Consider the following 18,087-nt stretch of genomic DNA (forward strand, 5'->3'; position numbering starts at 1 on the left):
AGGGACACTAGTTCTAGCTCTAGCTAACTCCTCACTCCCAGTCAGACCTATAGTGTGAGGTGTAGAGCTGGGTGGGGATCAGTGCCATTGGCTTTGGATAAACAGGACTGTCAGTGCTGTCACTCTAGCTTCACAATCCCTTGTGGAATTGGAGTGCTGACATTTCAGGGACTCCCCATGCCTGCATTCCCACTTGCTTCTCCCTCCTACTTATGCTGCCATAGCCATATCTGCTGGAGCTTGCACATTGCACTTCATATTGCACTCACCTAGCTGTTAGCACTATGTATAGCCTCCCCTACTTTGACTAATTGTACATTTTATTTCCCCTACTGCTCCTGGGGGGTGCTGTCTCGAGACCTCAATCGATCAAGCACAACCTGCTACATGTGACGTCACCACTACCAGTGACGTCCTTGCATCCAGCTCGCTGTTCTGCTTGTTTCATCTTCCATGTATGTCCCGCTGCCTTACCTCTAGTTGTCCTGGCGATTGGAAGAAGACTCTGCACTGGCTTGTCATCACCTCCCTGCTCTCCAGTTATTTCTCAAATCTCATGACTTGGACAGTGTGACTTGGCACTTAACCATCTCTCCTATTTGACTAGCCCTGTCGGCCCCTGGAGGATGGGCTCCCTCTTTGAGTCTGGTCTCTCCCAAAGTTTCTTCCTTCTTGGGAGTTTTTCCTTGCCACTGTCACCTTTGGCATGCTCACTGGGGGCTCTGGGTGCGGATGCTGTAAAGCGCTTTGAGACGTTTGAGATGTTGTGATAATGCGCTATACAAAAATAAATTTGTTGTTGTTGTTGATATACTAAACAGCTGGTGATAATTGTAGACTATGGTGGCGGCAGGTTGGGGGAGGGGGGGTTCGCTGATTAGCAATGGTGAATATTTTTTTGTAGTCTCTGTGGAAAATGATTCATCAGTGAGCCAGATTTAATTTTGATTTTAAAACATGTTGCAGACTGCCCAAAACCATCTAAAGCAGTAGTTCACGAACTTACAGCACACCCTAGCTGCGGACTACCATTATAACTGACGTTTACATACACTAATACCTTTGCCTACCACATGAGGAGTTAAAAAAAGAATACCTATATTTGTGTGTGTGTTTTTAATGGCATTATAAACATAGGCCAGAAGTATGCACAAGACCAGGCCACCCTGCCTACTGTATACGATTAAATGTTATACTGGATGGCAATGCTTCAGTTGATAAAATATTTTTTGTGTTCCAGTTTTAGTTGACACAAGTTTTCTGCAGAGTTTACAGTACACAGCACAAGTCTGCTACATGTTACACTATAGATTACCAAACCAGAGAGACAACACCAATTTCTTTATATGGTTTATCCACAGTATCTTCTTTTCTTTAAGATATATTGCAGCTGCTGAGCTGTCACTTTCTTCACCAACACTTGAAGTTATGTCTGAGAGAGCATTAATCTCTTCCACAACTCACATATATTAACAAAATAGTTTCATGTGGTGTGCTCCACTAACTCAATCAGCCTTGCTGTGGGTTTTTTGGGTATAGGTTGTCCGTTCTTAAAAGCCTACTGTATGACAATATTGTGAAACCATTAAACAGAAATTAGATCAGGTCAATGTATAGAAGTGATCCAATCAGATTAGATTACACCTTTCAAATTATCCAAAGGATTACATTACCAATTACATTTTTGTCATATAATTTAGAATCTGTATGGGATTACTTTTTTGAATTAAAATACCAGATACTACCTGCATTAAAGTCCAGATATTACCACCCTTTACAGTTGACTCTATATGCCACTTTAATTTAAGAAAGGAGAAAAGTGACTATAGATCCAAATTTCACCTTTCTCAATAAAAATAAAATCACTTGCTTTAAAAGACAGAATTTATGTGTAATGATGGAGACCCGGATCCAATCACAGAACTATTCATTGCCGTTTATTATTTAAATCACAATCTAAAGTTGCAAATCGAGAAACAGGCAAGAGATCAGAAAAGATCTGACTGGGGAGTCCAAAACAAAATCCAAGAGACGGGACAGGTAATGAGGCAAGGTGCTGAGAACACACCAGTGCAATACTGAGTCCAAAACAAAATCCAAGAGGCAGAGCATTGTCACACAAGGGTTGGTAACACAGGCACCAGTAGGCCTAATCACAGGAATGGAGCGATTCACAAAACTTCACAACGAGGAGCCAAGTGATGACAGTATAATTACAATCAAACCAGAAATGACCATCAGCTGTTTCAGAACCGCCAATGCGGATCAGGACAGGGTAGTTGCTAAATTTCTGATTTGAAGCTGTGTTGATTATGCGTGTGAAATTAGGCATAAAGGCTAGATTTTATTGAGCAGGGAAAGAGAATGAGGAACAAGAAAGAATAAGAAAAACAAAGAATGGATAGCCTACTCATACTGATGTGATAATTAAGATGATGCATTAATTTACTGCATTGAAATTTTCTGTGTTAAATGTTATACAGTTGATATTTACAAGACATTTATTTTACATTAAAATATTAATGTTTACAGTATATATTAGCATACAAACACATTGAATAGGACTTGAAAATACACATTTTTACAATGGGTACCATAAATACGAATAAAATTCCTCAACAGAACAATATGGCAACCACAAAGTGAAAAACAGTAAATCACAGGATTTAACTTAATTCTCAAATAAAACAAAAATGATTAATTCTCATTTTACTGTAGTTTCTTCATACTTACATATTTTTTATTTATCTCATTAGCAAAGTTTATGTTTTTGTGAAGCACATGCATAGAGCTAGAGGAAACAGGTTATTGTGTACTATATACTTATAAAAGTGTATTCATGAGCAAAATTATTACTTTAAAGTCGTGCCACACCTGGTTTTATTGACATAAAAGACATAAAATGAGGACAAACACCAAAATTAAGCAGACTGATGGAATATTAAGAAGTGCAAAGTTTAACAAGAAAGGACATTTGTGTGTGTGTGTGTGTGTGTGTGAGTGTATTCATGATATTTACACAGTACATAAAATGTCACCAAAAAGTTGGTAAGTGCATCATATAGAACTGTTGAATTCTTTTTTTAGATCACTTCCCACTCTTCTTCTAAATCATCATTTAGGCATCCTAAACTGACCTTTGAATTACAGACATTGTGCTGCAGTGTCTTTGTCAGTCTGCAAATCAAACTGCCGGAGAGACTGATAGCCCACAACTCATCTTCAGGAGTCACTGTTAAGTAGAAACATAACTCCATTAGTCAGAGACACCACTCACATGACTAATATCATTGATCTTTAAACTGCTTCTCAACACTGAAATTCAACTGATCATTAAAAAAAATGTACATATACATTTCAAAAGTTTGGCCAGCATCCTGTAGTTGACTCTTCACTGTTGATGTTGAGACTGGTCTATTGCAGGTACTATTCAATGAAGCTGCCATTTGATGACTTATGAGGCGTCTGTTTCTCAGACTACACAATCTAATATATTTATCCTATTGCTCAGTTGTGCACTGGGGCCTCCCTCTCCTTTTTCTAATTTGCTTAAAGCCAGTTTGCACTGCTCTGTGAAGTGAGTAGTACAGAACATTGTACAAGATCTTCAGTTTCCTGGCAATTTCTTGCATGGAATAGCCTTCATTTCTTAGAACACGAATAGAAAAAGGTAAGTTTCAAAAGAAAGTTAATTGTTTCTGACCAAGTTGAGCTTGTAATTGAACCCTCAATTGCTGTTGCTACAGATACTCAACTAGTCCAAAGAAAGCCAAGTTTTTTGCTTTTTTAATCAGCACAATTTTCATGTGTACTAACATAATTACAAAAGGGTTTTCTAATGGTCAATTAACCTTTTAAAATAATTGCATAACTCGCATTAGCAAACACAACATTAAACTGGAACACAGGACTAATTGTTGCTGACAATGAACAGCAATTTTCAGCTATGAAAGTCATTTATAACATTAACAATGTCTACACGCTATTTCTTTACCAATCTGATTGTATTTTAATATACAAAAAAATGTTCCTTTTTTTTCAAAAGCAAGGATATTTCTAAGTGACCCCAAACTTACACACACATAAACACACAAGTGTGCACACAGATATTTAAAAGTATAGAAAGATTCACAGTATAGAAATCATATAAAAATTTGGATTAGATCATGACATCAATCCCACATGGGCTGCAGCCTATGTGGGTTGAACCAGGCAGTAATGTTGCATTCACTTCACCTAAATCACAGGGGAAATATTTACCAAATCTATCAGTCCATGACATATAAAATAAAAGGAACCTCACAACAAACGTAACTGATGAAGATGGACAAAAAAATTTAAAATAGCGGCCTGAATTTGCATCACTTACCGGAGAGCTTGCTAACTTGGCCAGGGATTTTCTTCCAGTAGTCACCAGCTGGATTCTTATCTGTGATCCCATAGCGCCGGGCTATTTCCCCATTAGGGCAGCGCACCCACACAGTCCTTACGCTTAGAACAAGATGACTGGCCTGCAGGCCTAAAATGTAAAAAAAAAAAAAAACAGAGTATTCTCCATATGATAAATTGGATTATAATTGATTTTTTTCAGTATATAATTAAAATGAGCCACATACACTGAAGAGCCAAAACATTTTGACCACCTGTTTATTATGATGTTGTCCTTCATGTGCAGCCAAATTAGCTATAATCCACTGAGGCACAGATTCAACAAAAACGAAGACAGAAAGTTTGTGGTACCTGGCACCAGTATGTCAGCAGCATATCTTTTAAGCCCTTAAATTGTAAGATGAAGTGGCCACATATAAGAACATAAGAAATTTACAAACGAGAGGAGGCCATTCAGCCCATCAAGCTTGTTTGAGGAGAACTTAACTAATAGCTCAGAATTGTTAAAATCTTAGACTATTCCATACTCTACATGCTGTGTAAAGAAGTGTTTCCTCAAATTCGTTTTAAAATGTTCTCCTACTAATTTCCACTTATGGCCATGTGTTCTAGTGTTTAAACTAATATTGAAATAGTCTTTTCGCTGAACAGCATCCAGACCTGTTAGAATCTTATATACCTGGATCATGTCCCCCCTTAGTCTCCTTTGCTCAAGGGTAAACAGATTCAGCTAAGCTAAGCTCTCCTCATAAGACATTTCTCTAAGACCAGGAATCATTCTCTTAGCCCTACGTTGCACCTTTTCCAAGGCAGCAATGTCCTTAAGGTATGGTGACCAAACCTGCACACAATATTCTAGGTGGGGTCTTACCATTAAATTATATAATCGTAACATCATTTAACTTATATATTATATAATCATAACATCACTTAACTTATCTCTAGGTGTGTGGAGTTTAACCCAACATTCTATTGGCCTTTTTTATTGCTAACCCACACTGGTGAGAGTGGGACATGGAAGCATCAACATACACACCGAGATCTTTCCCGTAATCAGTTGGATTGAATCATGGAACCCATAAAATATCTGTACTTTATATTTCTGCTCCCTGCATGGATTACCTTTGTTAGGTTGAAGAAACAGTTGTTAATCATTTCTGTATGATCAGCAATGAGTGTAAATATATATGTATACGTTATTTCTTATCTTCTAGCCACATACTCTTAGCTATTGTACTCTAAGTAAGTGGTTAACAGCTGCCTACTTAGATAAGAATCTCACTTCCCTCTCTTGCGCCCCCCATTGACTATAAATAAAGAAGCCAAGGGGAACCACCCTTTGTAACACATTCTGCTGTAGTTTGCATTGCAGAGAGTGTGGGTACCCTTGCAAGTAAAACTGTAACCTGTGTGTGTCTCATAAATGTGGAGTTGGGGTGGAAACGCCGGGCGCTTTCCCCAACAACCTTACATGTTAAATTTCATCTGCCAGGTATCAGCCCTGTCGCTAATTAAATCTAGATCCTGTTGTAGCCTCTCTGCTGCTAGATCAGTATCTGCTACACCACCCACCTTGGTGTTTTCTGCAAATTTAAACAGTTTACTGAATATACTGATATCAATATCATTAATGTAAATTAGAAACAATAGTGGTCCTAAAATTGAAATCTGCGGTACCCCACTATGAACGCAGGCCCACTGTGACATTGTGCCTCTAATAATTACTTGCTGTCTGTTAAGCAGTTTTTGATCCAAGCTGTTACAGTTCCTAAAATCCCTGCAACTTTGAGCTTAAGCAAGGGCCATTTGTGGGGGAAAACATCCACAGGCCTTCTCGACATCTAAGTAGATCACATCGTAGGCCTTTTGTGATCAATTTCTCTTCCATAATTATAGCTTCCATTACTTTTCCAGTTATGCAAGTTAAACTGATTGGCCTACAGTTTGCTGGATTACGTCTATGCCCTTTTTTGAACATGGACCGTATATTAGCATGCTTCCAATCAGAAGATACCACAACAGCAGATAAGGATTTCTGGAATAGTAAAGTTAAAGGTTGGCTAATAATATCCCTCATCTCTTTTAAAACTATAGGTAAGATGCCATCAGGGCTCTGCAATTTATTTATTTTGAGCTTAGCTAGGCTTTGTATGACATCAGCTTCAGTTATACATATATTGGCCATAGACGCCACTGTATTTGTACTAAATGGTGGTAAGTTACTCATGTTCTCTACTGTGAACACCCGAGTAAAATAATCATTAAACTCATTTACTATATCAATTTCATTTTTAATTATAAGGCCCTTACTATCCTGCAAATTGCTGATTTCAGCTTTTAGAGCCCTTTTGTAGTTAAAATATTGTAAGAAACTTTTAATGTCATCCTTAGTCTCCAACGCAATCTTCCTTTCTAAATTCCTCTTGGTGGTTCTAATGTTATTTTTTAACTCAACCTGTAGATTTAGATACTCCTGCTTTATTTTGAAATCATTAGTTATTTTCCATTTGTGGAACAAAGCCCATTCCCTCTTGACTTTATTCTTAATTTCTGTAGTAAACTACCTTGGTTGCAGTTTCCTCGATCTTGCACTTGCAACACTGTGCTTTTAAAAAAATCCCATGCCTCTTCAGCAGTTTTGCTATTTAACTCCATCCAGTTTACTCATAAGACATTTCTCTAAGACAAGGAATCATTCTCGTAGCCCTACATTGCACCTTTTCCAAGGCAGCAATGTCCTTCCTACGGTATGGTGACAAAACCTGCACACAATATTCTAGGTGGGGTCTTACAAAGGAATTATATAATTGTAGCATCACTTCCCTTGACTTAAACTCCACACATCTAGAGATGTAACACAACATTCTATTGGCCTTTTTTATTGCTTCCTCACACTGGCGATATATTTTTATCCTGCAAATTAGTGATTTCAGCTTTTAGAGCTCTTATGGAGTTAAAATATTGCAAGAAACTTTTATTGTCATCCTTAGCCTCCAATGCTATTTTTCTAGTTTCCTAGATTTAGTTTTGCTGGAAACAGGAATGAAGTCCTCATGCACTTGCAACAATGTGCTTTTAATAAATTCCCATGCCTCTTCAACTGTTTTGCTATTTAACTCCATCCAGTTACAGTTTCTAGTTTCAGTCTCATAGCATGTATGTGGTCTGCAAGTTGTGATAGGTGTCACACATCAAAGTGCCCTCCACAAGTTTGGCCGGACTCAGGGTTTCCCAGCAAAGCATTGCCCAGAGCATCACACTGCCTTCTTCCCAGCTTTGTGCCCCAGAGAAATGGCACGCATGTACCCACTTATCCACATTATGTAAAAGGAAACGGGACTCATTGGACCAAGCAACCTTCTTCTACTGGTCCCAGTTCCAATCCCAATGATCGTGTGACCACTTTCACCAGTGGCGAGGTGTAAGCAGGGGCACTCAAACTGCGACTGTACAGCCCCAAAACCAGTAGAGTGCATGATACAGTGAGTTTGTGCACAGCATTACAATTTCCTGTCAGTTGTGCCACCGTAGCCTTTCTGTCACTCTGTACTAGACAGAACAGCATCTGTTGCTCCTGTGAATTCAATGAACTATGGGTGTCCAACAGTTGGTCGCCCATTTAATGGTTTTTACCTCCTCTGACCGCTGTCAGTAGGTACTCACCACTGCTGACTGGGACCACCCCACAAGCCTTGCCATTTCAGAGATGCTCCAACCCTACCACCTGGCCATGACAATTTGTCCCTTGTCAAAGTCACTCAAATCTTGAAGCTTGCCCATTTCTCTGGCATCCATTCTAGCTCCAGTTCTTTTTATTTTTATGTTTTAATGCATACAAAGAGCACGACGGCAGAAGGTGATGCCAAGTCCACTATAACTCCAGAACGCTTGCAACCTGAGATGGAGGCAGGCTCTAAGGAGAGAAGCAGACCCTGTCACACCATTTAATGTATCTCAGATCTAGATTAGTGCAGTTATTCCGAGATAATCACAGTGTCATGATCCGATCGTTCATTCCTCCCATGTGCCATGCCCCCTCATTTACCTCGTGTGGAATCCCGATGTCACCAGCTGTTTCCTGTCTTGTTAATTAGTCCTGTGAGCTAAGATCCACTGGCTCATACTGAGAGATCAACATCTATGCCTGATAAAAAGCAGTTTGATCAGACTCTCTGATTACAGACAGAAGTGTTAATCTGCTGTATTATGGTCTGTGACTATTTCTAAATTAAATTAGTAGTTCAGGAGTCCATTTTAGTAGAACTAAAAAAATAACTCACTCTACTTTTACTGTGGTATTACTGATTTCTGCTTTGTTTCATAACATTGGGAGAACATCTTTTTGGTGCTATTAGGAAAAAGTAAGAGAATAAAGGTTTTCTTATCAACCAAATTAGACCAGACTCACTAAAGAAACGTGGATGTCACCTGTAGAGTTGAACCAGTGAGTTATTGTATGAGTTTGTTGTTTTAACTTAGTAATTTATAATACTTGTTAGCCTGAGAACTTGGTTATTGACTTGAAATTTTTTATTTTTTTTTTATTGTCTGATTTCAGCACAATCTCCAGAGACCTTGAACGGAAAGCTAGGAAACCCTGTTAATCTCTGCGAGAACCAACTACTACTTTTTTCCCAGCCCCTTGGCAAACGGACCAGGATTCAGATAAATCTCAAACGAGATGTGCACTGCGTAAGACGCTACCCGGGTATCTTATCATGATAGCAGTGATAATAGTGTTAAAAAGGCATTTATTTGTTGAGAATATAGTCAAAGAAACACATTCACAACCTTTCCTTCACTTACACATATACATAAACTTTTAGTTTAAACTGTACCATTTGCTGTAGAGGAAAAATATTTCAGAAATTTATTTTGGCCCATTTGGCAAAATTTCCATAACATGGTTATAAAGATGCCCAGTGCAGTATGTGTCATGCCCGGCTCGTCTGCTCCTCGTGTGTGCCACGCCCCCTGATTACCCACGTGTGCTTCCCTGATCGTACCCAGCTGTGTCGAGTTATTTTGATCAGTCCTGTCTATTTCAGTCCATGTCTTACCTGAGTTAATTGTCTGTCATTGATGTTAGCTGTTGTCAGTCTGCGTCAGATGTTTCCCAGTCCGCGCTACAACATTAAATCTCCGTTTTACCCCTTATTCTGCCTGCCTGCTTTCTGCTTTCCCACCTACACGCTCGATCGCCCGCTTTTAATCTCTGCGATCGTGAGAGAATAACAGACCAAACGAAGAGGAAGAGGAAGAGCAGAGGAAAGCGAATCCCGGACGCATCAACGATCCGCCTGGGAGCTTGCTCTCTCGCCAGGCTATGGCTCCCTACTGAGAGCGAGGAGGAGGAGGTTCCGGGTGAGCCCCTGGCCATCGCCAATCGGTTCTTCACCCTCCAGGGACTTTACTGGAGGGTGATGGGGGAACCGGCCACAGGGGACTCCCCAGAGGGAGAACAGCCTGCCGCGCAGCTAGGGAGGGATTTCGCCGCTTTCTCCCGGGCAGGCGCCCCCTCTGCAGCCTGCAGCTCCAGTCCCTGGCCCCACTCCAGTCCCTTCTCCCCCTGTGACTCCTACGCCCTCACCCCGGCAAGCTCGACCCCGGCCAAGGGCCCTGATGTCTGTGTCCCGTAAGGGGAGAGGACACAGACGCAGGGCTGGGGTCCCTCCCACCCTGCCCCCTGGCTCGCCCTCCCTTGCCTACGCTGGGGCTCGGTCGGCGCCTGCGGGTCCTGGCCCTCCAGGTCGGCTGTCGCCTGCGGGTCCCCCTCCATGGCCTCGTCGCCCTGCCTCGCTCCCCACTCCGGTGCCCGGTCGGTCGCCTGCGGGCTCCCCGATGGTGGCTCCTCAGTCGCCTGTGGGTCCCCCATCTTCAGCGCGTCGGAAGACGTCGCCGTCTGCTGCGGCTCCCCCCCTCTCCTTGCCCTCGCCTAGGACCCTCCAGCTCCTTTGTCCCCTTCCCTGGATCTCCCTCTGCCACCCTCGGCCCCTCCGTCAGTCCTTCGCCCTGCCTCCTCTGCCCCTCCGGGGTCCCCTTCTGCTCCGGCCTCCCGGCCGCCTGCAGCCCCTCCGGCTGCCTCCCGTCACCCACTGGGGCTCCCTCGGACTCCCCGTGGTTCCCCCTCCTTATCTCCCTATGCTCCTGTGTTTGTGCCTCTGTCCTTTGGTCCTCGTCCCTTTGTTCCACTCTTCTCTGCTCCTTGTCCCCCAGTGTTCCCTCCAAGCACTCCCGGTCCTTTTGTTCCTCCTGTTTCACCCTTCCTAACCTGTCTATCCGCCTTCCCGATCCTTTGCCAGGTCCTGTCTTATGTCCTGTCGCTAGCTTTGTTTTGTGCTTCAGTCCTGTTTCCCGTCCTTCGTTGACTGTTATTCTTTTCCAGATCCTGTTTCCCTCGTCCCATCCGTCGCCCCTTCCTGGGCGCGCCCGTAGTAGCGCGCCTTTGGGGGGGGGGGGGGTTTTGTCATGCCCGGCTCGTCCGCTCCTCGTGTGTGCCACGCCCCCTGATTTACCCACGTGTGCTTCCCTGATCGTACCCAGCTGTGTCGAGTTATTTTGATTAGTCCTGTCTATTTCAGTCCATGTCTTGCCTGAGTTCATTGTCTGTCATTGATGTTAGCTGTTTTCAGTCTGCGTCAGATGTTTCCCAGTCCGCGCTACAACATTAAATCCCCGTTTTACCCCTTATTCTGCCTGCCTGCTTCCTGCTTTCCCGCCTACACGCTCGATCGCCCGTTTCTAATCGCCGCGATCGTGACAGTATGTATGGACTTATCCAAGTATATAAATTTAACCTATTGCAATCAGAATTGCAGAAAAACACTTTCAGAAAGAAATCTACAGATACCTAAAAAAATTCTCAGGTTCAGTGCTGCTGTACTTGTATATTAATTTAGCTGATACTCCAGACTGATTTTTTTCCACCAATTTTTATCGTTGGATATTTTCACCAGACCACCAGACCTGTTTGTTCCTTGTCCTTGTTTTGTACCTTGCTCAATGGTACTATTTCACTGTCTTAGCCACTATGCTACCTGCTGTCACAAAAAATGAATAAGGTATATTAATCACTCAATGCTTTATTAATAAAACCAAACTTTGTTGTCCCCATTCGAAATAGTCACAATTGCTCTTAAAATCTTACTAAAAATATTCATCCTGTATATACACTGCATGGAATGTGCATCAATATGCCAATGTTTGTAAGAACATAAGAACATAAGAACTATACAAACGAGAGGAGGCCATTCGGCCCATCAAGCTCGCTTGGGGAGAAATAAACTAATAGCTCAGAGTCGTTAAAATCTTATCTAGCTCTGATTTAAAGGAACCCAAGGATTCAGCTTGCACTACATTATCAGGAAGGCTATTCCATACTCTGACTACACGCTGTGTAAAGAAGTGCTTCCTTACATCCAGCTTGAAATGTTCTCCCGCTAATTTCCACCTATGGCCACGAGTTCGTGTATTTAAGTGAGCGTGTGTGTAACGTGTGAGTGTGGCATGAGTTTCTTTTAGGTACTACACAAGGAGATTTAAAGTAACTTACCTGGAATATGTTCCCAATGCGTACCCACTGGCATCTCCTCTGTGATTCCAGTGCGCACGTGTACGTTGCCTCTGCTGTCCAGAGCCCACAGCATGCGGTCATTGGGACTTGTGTGCACATTAACCAAATGCACCCCGACTGGCTGTGAAGACAAATAATATGAAATGTGTTAAGCTAAGTTATGACTCCTAATTATCCACCATTATTTAACGTGGAAAATAACAGTTTTCACTATAGAGCACAATCCTAATATCAAACATCCCTGCATCTTAAATACCACTTATTCAGTACAGGGTCACTCTGAGCCCGAAGTCAATGACAAAGGCAAGTAACACTCTGACTAGATGCCAGCCCATCACAAAAATGGTTCCCAATACATTCAGTACAAGCAACATGGGAGTTAAGGGGGAATTAATATTGCACAGATGAAAGGGGCATATAGCTTGTCATGTTTATTGTTGCATGTCTGATGCCATAGTTGGAAAGTAGGGAAGAATCCAGAAGGTTAATATCCTGCTAGGGGACTATCCAGTCAGCTAAAAAGTGTTTACTGCTACAATGTATATTTCCTTAAAAATTATCAAAAATCTATCTGGGAGAAACATACTGTATAGGTCAGTTGGACAGCAAGATGCATAGAGTAATACATTTTTTTAAATTAATGTGACATATAATATTCCTGACAAAAAATTGTAAATAAAATATGCTGTTTGCACAGGTATTCAGTTCTGTGTTGTAAGTCCAATGTTTACACAGGTGACAAAAACATGTCCTAATAAGGCTTGTCAGCTGACCTCAGCCTGTGAATAACTTAAACAGCTGCCATATTTTCTGATTAAAACACCACAGTTAAAGGATCATTATTCAGGCTGTGAATTTGAAGGACACCTGTGAAAAAGTAAAGAGTATACCAAAGAAGTAAAAGTAAAACAAATTAATTAAGAGAAGGATGCAAGAAAATATTCAACTCCTGTAATGTCCTAGGGGGCCCATTTGGTACAGTTATCAGAAAGTGGAAGCTACCACCCTGACACAGCCTAGAAAAGATTATCCCTCAAAACCTTCTGCCCAAACACAGAGCATACAGGTGCATCAGGCAGTTACTTGCATGACTGTGCATGCCTGCATGTGTGTGTGCTTATGTATATAAAATGATAATGTGAAAAAAAACTGTTATTGTGACATAGTTGGGACCTTTTTTCAGTTCTTAGAAGCAGAAACTCAATTTTATAAAAATCTGTGAATGCAATCAAAAAAACTAGAAGTCTTGTATTTTGTCTGGTTACTTATGGTTAAGGTTAGGACTAGGTAGAGGTTAAGGTTGTCATTGTTGGGATTAGAATTTTTCCCATAGAATTGAATGGAAGGTCCCTGTGTGTGTGTGTTTGTGTTGGCAACCAGGGTGTATCTTGTTTTCTGTGCATATGCAAGTGAATTGAAGGCATACAGGTGAAACCGAAATGCTGTTACCACCAGCCTCCACTGCCTAGAATTTTCCTGGTCAGCGGCTATGACGGACAAGAGACACTACTACACTTTATGTTTACTTGAGATGCCGATATACCAGGCTCTGTCATGCCGCTGAATGGCTTCACAATTTACTTAACAGATTGGACTGAATCATGGGCAAAGAAAAGAGATGGAGGGAGGCATTTTTGCACAGGTGTGAAAATTGTTGCGTGGTACAGTTCCCCAAATTTGGAATACCTGGTGATCTACTGCGGCAGCATGGGTAGGCCCGGGTGGTCCTGCACCTATCCAGATGGAAGTCAGGCCCACCAATTCAGCATTCATGGCAAGCAATATAGTACAATAAAACTATATGTTTGACAGGTATGTGGGTGCATGGTTAGATCAGTTTGAGGAAATGTGCTGGTGCAAGGCAAATTGATCTTTCTTTCTCATTGGTCTTAGTAATGCCACAGGTCATTAACTGATTAAAAAAGTATGTAGTTTGCCTCTGTAGTGTGCCTTTGTCATCAAGTAAATTCTTCTGAGACCGGCCCTTCTGATTTTCTGCTGGCCCACCCACGCTATGATTTCTGGCTTCGCTGTTGCCGATGATCAGGTGCCATCTATTTAGCCTGTTGAGGAACCTGTTCCCACACGACGGGCGTTCTTTGTGACAACACTTAACTAAGTGAGACAGTTAACCTGGTCCGGAGCAGACTTATTCACTTGCCTAAGTTACCGTGGTAGCTCAGGGGGAATTCATTTAAGACATGTTGATGGAACGGAACTCCCATTTAAATGAGCCAGACTAGTTGAAATAAGTCATACTTTCCTGTAATCCTACTTCGTGGAATACCCCGCAGTGTCATTTGAAAGGTACTACTTTATTCATCTTTTTTTTTTTACCCTTTTTACGTCACCCCCAGTGTTTGCCCCTAAACTGCAAAAGTGTGAAGGGCTCTCTTTATCACACATCCTACCCACAAGTGGGAATTAATGCTTCATATTGCCTGTATTTTCCAACTGAATTTTCTATCACTATATTACACTCCGCGGTCACTGTGTGATCCGTAGCTATGCTTTCCACACATAAGCATCAGCAAAGTGCTTGTAGTATGGCACCACATTAAACTCAAAACTACAGGGCACGCAAGCGCAATGTGAAAAATACAAACTGTAAGCTTGAACATTTTGTGTGCATAAATATCTTGCAAGTGTAAATGTGAAATTTGATTGCACAGTAAAAACTCATTTGAGAAGGATAAAAGTTTTATCCTTTTCAATTTGATAGTTATCATTGCATGCCAAGTGGATTACCTGCAGTTGCTCTCTGTGCTTGACAGAATTTTTTGTGCTTGAGCTTTGACATGGGGCTAGTTTTGACAGTTTGGGGTGGGCTCATGATGCTTCTGTCAGTGAATGCTATTGGCTGATGGCAACTGGTTTTGTGATTGACTGCACACTATATATGTACAATGCCTCAGTATATGAACAAACATTTATCAGTGTTTTCTGGACCCAGACTGGTCACTGCACACATGTGGCACACAACCAGTCACTGTCCATGTCAGACGCCTTCACACCTACTAGAAGTACTCCAGTTGGTTTAGACGTGGGGTGACACTTGGTCAGAGCTTGCAGGATGCCGAACACAAAAAGGACACTGCGGAATTCTTCCATTTTCGCACCAGTCACATGATAGAAACATCACTAACACGCCAAATTGCTTGAGCTCCATTCATACATGGGGGTCAATCGGAAATTACCCTTATTTCTTTGTTCTAGGGAGTTAGCAAGGCAAAGTCCATTTTAAGGTACGACTGATTTGAACATTTGTGTTCACACATACAGCCCCTCCAGGTAATGTCTAGAAAGGTTTTGGATGACAGTGCATGTCTGAATGGAGCTTTAAATCAACGTTAATTGTACTGATTTGTTTTTCTTTGTATCTTGACCCCAATGCATAGAAATCACTTCAAGGAGTACATCTTATGTCAACACAGCTACTGTAACTGATGGAATGTTAACTTGCTAATCCCACCTTATGGCACTTTATGTTGCAAAACATCAGCCAAAATAATAGCCAACTTGTTCTTCTCAGGTTGTTTGCTTTTTTAAATACATAAGCAGGGTAATAATTGCTTAACTCCACAGTTGTGTGGAAGCACAGTATACAACAAATAATTAATGCATACATTTTTACATTTTTGTGAAGAACGGGATTTGTGAAAATGGTCAGCATGGAAATGTCAGATAGGGACAATGAATCATCTAAATGCACATACCTGTTCTGGGGGTTCTATGCAGATCCAGGCTGGGAGCATCATGCTGGAGTTAAGGGGCTGTGTGCCAACACGAAAATACACATTGCCATTCTGATCGCATGCCCACACATTCTGACTTCCACAGGAAACACTAACAAGCTTTACATCCCCTGCAATACAAAATACCAGTTTTCAGTATGAAAATTGCACTTGGAAACATTATGTCAGACTTGCACTCAGCTTGCAACAGTGATAAATGAGTCAACATAAGCAGGATTTAGCAAGAGTGACAAAGAAGGAAAAAAATCTAAACAAATGTAGTCTAAATACTCTAACTCAGTTACTATATACTTTAGATAACTTCAAAGGCATATGTAATAAATCTCACAAATACATGCACTTATATAAATTTCAAACTCCACAACTAAACATCGAACATAGTTTACTTTCATTTTGATTTACAACTCATACATTCTGCTTACATAGCGTATTGGATTGGAATAATGGAAGCGTTTCTGTTTAATACCAAAACACTGTGACATCTTTTTTATATTCTATCAAATCAACTTACAAAAAGACACTAATTAAAACAGCAGCAACTTATTATGCGAATAAGCTCTAAATACTTAATTATTCTATTAGTCTGCATCATAACAATAACACTCATCTTGAATGGATACAACTGAAAATATGAAATTCTGAATCTTTATGAAAATCATCTTCTATTATGTACCACTTGACACCTATCCAATTATCACCCAAAACTACCTAAATGCCTAAAAATTGTTCCTAAGAGAAAGCATAAGGTCTCCAGAAATTTCTTAATGTAATTATTATACAACACCTTCCTGATCATGAACTGCAAATGCACTGATAAATACAGTAAAATCCATTTATAACGGACTTCAAGGGACCTGGCAAAACAGTCCATTATATCCAAAGTCTGTTATATCCAGAGTTGCTGTATGCCCAGAACACAACTACAGGACACCATTTACTTATGCCAACCCTAGCAGACACACTTTTGGTATAGATTATTATATTGTACATGTAGTAAACCAACTTTACCTGACCAGATGCGGAACTTTTAATAATCCTGACTACATATCTGCGTTGGATATCACAGGCACGCCACATGCCGGAGGCGGCATATCCGTTATCGCCGAACAAAGCTACAGCTAAAAGCAGCCCTGGGGACCAAATTGTTTGTCAGTTATAAGAGAAATTCCGTTATATTTGAGTTCACTATATCCGATGCTTTTTTTTGCATGTTCTCAAAGGATCACGGCCGGGACCAACGTACCTTGTCCGTTACAAACGATATTCCGTTATAAGCAAGTCCACTATAACGAGATTTTACTGTATATGCAAAGATCATGACCACAGGTAACGATAGGAAAATCCAACAAAAACATGTAAGTTTCATGTTTTATCCAACAAATGAGCTCCTCTTACAGAATACACACTGTGCACTAGAATGTATAACACTACACACTAGAATGTATAAGAATGTATAAGAATTCATCAGCTAATTTTCCCTGTTCTGTCAACTGTAATTCAGACCCCTCACCACTTGAACTCTACCAAGATCTTAACTGGAAAGTGTAATCCATTCCTAACTGGGTGAGCAATTCCAGAAACTGTCATTTGGGGGGATTATTTTCAGTGCATTCCAATATGAGCCAGTAATCAGTAGATAAACAAACCATTTGGGCTGGATAATTAATCAAATTTTAATTTTAATTACGCTTTTAGATTATCAAAACAATATAATCAAAATAAAACAATTATTTTGAGTCAAATTTTCAATGGTGTCTCTTTCCCCCTTTCCAGCGCACCCCTTTCCAGCCCCGTTTTGTTTGTTTCTCAGTTGAATTATAGTTATACTTTAAAGAAATCTACAGCTATTAAAAGTTTTTTTAAAAAAAGTTCAATAAATGTATGATATTTCCAAAGTCAGTGAGTAATCATGTTAATCATGATCTTAATATTGCCCAAAATAATTGTGATTATGATTCTTGCCATAATGGAGCAGTCTTACAATACATATCCAAACAAAAGCAGAAATGCAAATTCCAAGTGTCCAAGTGGTTCCATACATTAGCTGCTTTTACATTTAAGGACTTTCACACAGCCCACAGTCCAGATTAAATTCTTAAGGTCTGAAAATAAAAGTTTCAATACTCATGACTCTGAGTGTTTGCTTTAGCTTCACAGATCATGACGATGGTCAGAGCACTAAAAGAAAATTACTGGCACAATTCTGAAATTTGGATATGATTTTTCTCTAATATGATGTCTTTTTATGGACATTTCATGAGTAGCATTTATCCCTCTTAATTTAAATATTACCATCATTTCTAATATGAGCATTGCAGCCTGTCTACAAGACAATGGAGACAACCCATGCTAATTAACTGATGACATCAT

The 18,087-nt window shown here is 40.6% G+C and overlaps 1 protein-coding gene across 1 annotated transcript in view; it reads right to left on the reverse strand.

Annotated features, from left to right (window-relative positions):
* Positions 1-1,915: 1,915 nt before the first annotated feature.
* tecpr2 (tectonin beta-propeller repeat containing 2) overlaps positions 1,916-18,087 on the reverse strand; it is a 75,196-nt gene continuing 59,024 nt past the window's right edge. Inside the window, exons 17-20 of the mRNA XM_048974921.1 lie at positions 15,679-15,827; positions 11,942-12,083; positions 4,370-4,519; positions 1,916-3,232 (exon numbers count right to left, since the gene is read on the reverse strand). Of these exons, the coding sequence (XP_048830878.1) occupies positions 3,084-3,232; positions 4,370-4,519; positions 11,942-12,083; positions 15,679-15,827 (590 nt within the window). The 3' untranslated portion in view covers positions 1,916-3,083. The remainder of the gene's footprint in view (positions 3,233-4,369; positions 4,520-11,941; positions 12,084-15,678; positions 15,828-18,087) is intronic.

This window comes from Brienomyrus brachyistius, chromosome 14 (assembly GCF_023856365.1).
Source record: "Brienomyrus brachyistius isolate T26 chromosome 14, BBRACH_0.4, whole genome shotgun sequence".
In the NCBI taxonomy this organism is placed as follows: domain Eukaryota; kingdom Metazoa; phylum Chordata; class Actinopteri; order Osteoglossiformes; family Mormyridae; genus Brienomyrus; species Brienomyrus brachyistius.